Here is a 5,254-nt window from a genome sequence, read left to right as displayed (position 1 = left end):
TTAATGGTGCACTCTTGCACAAGACAAGACCACCTGAATTGACAATACTGATTGACAATGTGAGTTTAATAAACTAAAGAATATGCTCTAGACAATGTGAGATTATAAAAAATAACAATCTGTAGACTTTGTTCTGAACAATTATTTCACTGATTTAATCAAAACTTATTCAAAACTAAACAAAGCCAATCCTCCAAAAGGAACCATGTTTGTATATACAGTAGTTTTACTTAAAGAGGGTTAAGACAAAACAAATAGACCAAAACAACTTTTGTTAATCACTCAGATATCAGAAAACAACATAAATTAGTTAAATGTGCACACTTACAAAAGACAAAATCAACTGAATTGACTGTACTGATTTCAAACATTTTTTTTAAAGATTACTCAGTTCATGATACTCACTCTACTGACGAATATGCTGTAGACAATGTAAGATTATAACATTTCACAATCTGTAGACCTCATTCTGAATAATTATCCCACTGATTTAAACATTCACAATTAAATCAGAACCAATAAAAACATTACCAAAGGGGAGCATACTGTAATTAACCCTCCTAGATGCGAAGGGATCCAAATTTGGGCACTCTGCACTGCATACAAGAGGCAAACTTTTACGTGTGATATTCAGAGAGCAACCACAAGTCAATAGGTGAAGGTGAAGATTGTGCACATCCCAGCTGAAAGGACTGACTGTACTTTTCTGATTGAGGAGTGTGCACACTTAAAATCCTTTTCAGAATCTGATGAAGACTGATGAAGTCAAAACGTAATTCAACCATGAAATAAAAAAGTGGTGGTCACTCCATCACACTGCCTTCTTCCCTGCCTTACAGAATGTGATTGTCTTCCGTATTAGCACTCATAGCCATTCGTAGTTTCTCCCAGAAGATTCTCTTATCCTCTCCATGTTTTGGCCAGCAGAGATACGTCTGCTTCTTAACCAGCTTTCGCATCCTGTGGTACGGGGACAGCTGTTGTGCAGGGATGTCTTCCAACAAGACCAGGATGAGCACATCATTGTTCTCGTCAAACAGCCGGAAGCTGGCCACCTGAATCTCCTTGGAGCAGGGATGCAAACAATTCATTGATTTATCGACTTTAATCTATTAATATGACAATTGATTACATAACATTACAGTAATCACAATTAATCGCCAATTCAACTGACAAAAGACCCAGGTGAAATGGGAATGTGAAGAGTGTGTATGAAAAGGAGCGTGAATATTGGGATTTTTAAATCACCTTTGGGTTGAGGAATTTAAATAGCATTAATTTAAATGTAGTATTTCAGTTTTTTTTATTAATTATTTGGATTTAGTAGGTTTTTTTCCAGGAAACATTAAGATTTCAGGCAGAAAACACAACTTATCAAAGTTGTAAGTTGATTGAGAAGGTCAATCAAATAACAATTAATTAATTAATAGATAATTGGCATCCCTACCTTGGAGCACCACTCGCTCCTCAAGTAGTTCCGCGTCACCACGCAGATGGTCTTTCGGCTGCTGTAGATGCCGTCCACAATGTTGTCAATGATGGGCTTGCCTGGCTCAAAGTCCCGGTGGTGGAGACACAGTCTCCATCCTTGTTCGGTCTCCAGATGTGGCAGCAGTTCCTGAAGGACCCAAAGTTCATCTTGGGAGTTGTAGGAGACGAAGGCATCATAGAGTAAGCCATGTTGTCTCTGTCTCCGCTGCCTCTTGCTGTCGTAGAGGTAGGCTAAGAGCAGGTAGTATGCGTAGACCAGCTGAAATCGCACAAAATCGTACGTGAAAGACACCAAGAGCGTAGCAATCACCAGAGATGAGCTACCTACAAAGTAAATGAACTCCAAATCTAAGGTGCAGGAGCTTGTCTTGAAGTCTTCCAGGTATTGACCTTGGGCTGCTGGGGGATAGCTACACTGATATTGATTAAAGTATAATACCTGGGTCTGTGCTGATGTATTGGCCCAGTGAAGTAACCACTCGTTGCTACAGTCACAAATGAATTTGTTGTTTCGAATGTCAACATTTCTTAGATTAGGAAGGAATTCAATTATAGTCTGATTGATAACTTGTAGCTGATTGTTTTTGATCTGAAGTTTTGTGAGTTGAGAAAGGTTTGCATCAATTACAAAGTTTAGTGATGTTAGTAAGCTTTGTTCTAAATTGAGCTCAGACAGTGCAAGAATGGGATGGAATACCCTTGAAGATAAAGAATTATCCATCATAAATGCATTATTGCTAAGGTCCAGGTACTGAAGTTTGGGAGTGTATGAGAAAGTCTCTGGGCAGACATACTGGATGTTGAGATTGGATCCATGAAATGAGGTCAAGGAGCTCAGGCCTTCCAGCAAGTTACAAGGCAAGTTGGTCATGCCCCGTCTCTGGTCAGCAACAAAGAGCTTTTTCAGGGACTTTAACATTGCAAAAGGTGGAAATTTAAAACGTCTGTCGAACGTTATGTAATTGTCATTTAAATTCAGCTCTTCCAGGCTCTCCAGACCTTTAAAAATGTCTGGAGAGGTAAATGTGTTTTGATTCAGGTGGTTGCCAGTAAGGACCAATTCCTTTAAATTGTGTAGTCCTTCAAAAGCATTTTCTGATATACTGTTTATTTGATTATCGTAAATGCTCAGATGTTGAAGAGCACAGAGTCCTTTGAAAGTCCCTTCAAGCAGTGTACTTATCTTATTGCTGTGCAAGTCCAAAATATTTAGTTTCGGAAGATAGTCATTAAATATATGTCTCACATCTATTAGATTATTTAACCCCAATTTTAACACCTGCAAGTTCTGTAGATTTTGGAAAGTACAATTGCTAAGATTGTAAATTTGGTTGCGATGTAGGTCTAGCCTTTTCAAAAGGGTTAAATTACTGAAATCAGAACATGTGACTTGGTTTATATTGTTGTTGGAAAAGTCAAGCTGTGAAAGTGTGGGTAGAACATGTGTAGTATAGTTGAATTTGGTTATCTGTGAATGTCTAACTGTCAGTCTCTTTAGATGATTCAGTCCATGAAATGCTCGTGAAAATATTTTAGTTGTTGTGAAGTCTGTAAAATATAGGACTTGTAATTGGTGGCATGACTTGAAAAAGTGGTCACTTAGTATAGAGATGTTTGGTTGAACTAAACGAAGAATTTGTACTTGGCTGCAGGTCCTCTCTAAAAAGTCTTCAAAATTCGTTGGGCTTAAGGAATTGATTTCTAGATTTTTCAGGGATGAATTGAAGGTTTGTACGAAGTTTGCTGCTAAATCCTCTGGTATTAGTAATCCATTCACACTCAGTGTCTCCACTGAGCCAAGAAAAGAGTGATTCACTATATTCCATTGGAGAGGCCCTACATAACCTCGGGAGATAGACAGAAAGCGGAGATGTGGTAGGACATTGTTTGTTATCTGAAATGTATTCAGTGGGTTTAAAAATAAATCAAGTCTCTGTAGTTGCAATGGTTTACTTGAAAGGTTATGAGACACGAAACTGGTGATATAGTTGTATTCAATTATGAGCTCAAATAAATTTGGTAAGTCTAGTATAGTCTTCACAGACTCCATGCGAGTGAGTCGGTTCTTTGCCAGATTCACATGAGTCAAATTTTGAAGTGAAACAAAAGCAGACGGATCAATTTGCTCTATTTCGTTTCCATCAAATCGCAGCACAGAGAGGCTAACTAGTCCCCTTAGACAGCCTTTAGTTACATGCTTTAGTCGATTGCTAGACATGTAGAGTTCGCGTAGGTGAATTAGCTCTTGAAAAGGGCCATCATCTATGCTAGAGATGTTGTTGCTCGACAGATTTAGCGCTCTTAAACTCAAGATATTGCTTAAGTCTGTCAACTTGATCTGTGAGATGACATTGCAGGAAATATCCAGTTCCTTAACGTGTATTTGCAAGTGAACTGCTGGAATTGTTGTCAAGTCCATGCCATTGCACGACACATAGCACATGGTGTCATTGGGCAACACAGTAACATTGCAGTTTTGGACAAAGAACTGGTGTGATGGAACACTAAGAAGCCCATAGAGAAAGACACGTAAAAGTGTGCCTTCCATAGAAGTCATATTTCTTCACAATAGCAATTACTTGTAGTACCCACAGATTGTGCCCATGATCTGAAATAAAACATTTTAAAAAAGAAGATGAATTGACAGTTCACACAATTCTAGTAAGTAGGGGTGAATTTGGAACCCCCCCTCTCTCTCTCTGGTAGATGGTCAAAACAGCTAAGTTGTAATCAAATGGATTTCTTTTTCTGTCAACCTCCAGAAATGTTATAGTTGTGGTCTCAGTGCTCAATGTCATTACTGAAATTAATAAGAACCATCACATATCTCATTACCTCCGCCAAGGAGGTTATGTGATCGCCTGGGTTTGTGTGTGTGTTGTGTGTGTTTGTTCGTTCGTTCGCTGCTATTTCACTGCCTGCCACAAGGTGCGCACGGTGAGCACTGAGCACCTTGCCTGATTATCATCATAGACTTGCCGCCGAAGGTGTTGCGTCACTAGGAGGGCGCAGCCTGGCTACTGAGCACCGGCGTGCCTGCGCCTTTCTGAGCAACAATAAGGAACAGGGAGAGAGTCTCCTTTGCCGCACCAGCTCCAACACAAAGTACATTTGATTTCACCTAAAAAGTTGTTCATCCGCATGCAGGAAACAATCCTGTCAAATTAATTACCACCGCTGCCAAAAATATGGAATTTGTGATTGTGGCCCATATGTTATCATTGCTGTTGAGAGATGGACAGCGACCACCCCCGCAGATCGTCTAGGTTCACAATGCTGTCGGATTATGTACGTTGTCAAAAATATGGAATGTGATTGTGTAAGTTCACAACGCTGTTGTGGACTGTGACTGAGGTTCGCAATGCTGTCGAATTAATTAGGCTACCGTTGCCAAAATAATTTATGACTGTACGTTCACAATGCTGGTAAAATTCATTACATCCCCTTCGCTACATTTAAAGTTAACCCCAAGTTGTTTGCGAGATGGACCAGGATCAGAAAGCCCGACAGTCTGCATAATGGCCGAGCACCGGCGAATATTCCAATCGGGTGTGCCGCCAAAGCAATAAGGAAAAGGACTGTCTCCTTTGACGCCAGCTCCAAAACTATTGCTATCAACCTAAAAAATTGCTCATCAGCAGGCACCCTTTTGGCTACACTCTCGTTGAAGTTAACAAACAGTCCTGTGAAATGAATTACCGCTGCCTGCCTAAAATATGTGTGAAGTAGTGGAAGTGCACTGCTGTGAGATGGACAGTGACCA

The 5,254-nt window shown here is 39.9% G+C and overlaps 1 protein-coding gene across 1 annotated transcript; it reads right to left on the bottom strand.

The window, feature by feature from the left end:
* Window positions 1–833: 833 nt before the first annotated feature.
* On the bottom strand, window positions 834–3,934 carry LOC134437395 (toll-like receptor 13). Its single transcript, XM_063186888.1, has 3 exons — window positions 3,308–3,934; window positions 1,448–2,983; window positions 834–1,064 (listed from the first exon to the last, which is right to left on the bottom strand). The coding sequence occupies exons 1-3, from the start codon at window positions 3,932–3,934 to the stop codon at window positions 834–836; spliced, it is 2,394 nt and encodes a 797-aa protein (XP_063042958.1).
* Window positions 3,935–5,254: the final 1,320 nt, after the last annotated feature.

Source organism: Engraulis encrasicolus, chromosome 21, assembly GCF_034702125.1.
Source record: "Engraulis encrasicolus isolate BLACKSEA-1 chromosome 21, IST_EnEncr_1.0, whole genome shotgun sequence".
NCBI lineage: Eukaryota > Metazoa > Chordata > Actinopteri > Clupeiformes > Engraulidae > Engraulis > Engraulis encrasicolus.
The sequence above is the reverse complement of the archived record's forward strand: the minus strand, read 5'-3'. Positions and strand labels throughout refer to the sequence as shown.

Bases quoted from the DNA above. Each gene is read 5' to 3' on its own strand.
- LOC134437395 (XM_063186888.1), bottom strand. From the start codon at position 3,934: ATGTGCTATGTGTCGTGCAATGGCATGGACTTGACAACAATTCCAGCA. The intron at 2,984-3,307 runs GTGAATCACTCT...AATCATCTAAAG, and splicing joins GGCCTCTCCAATGGAATATA to AGACTGACAGTTAGACATTC. The intron at 1,065-1,447 runs GTAGGGATGCCA...CCCTGCTCCAAG, and splicing joins GGAGCGAGTGGTGCTCCAAG to GAGATTCAGGTGGCCAGCTT.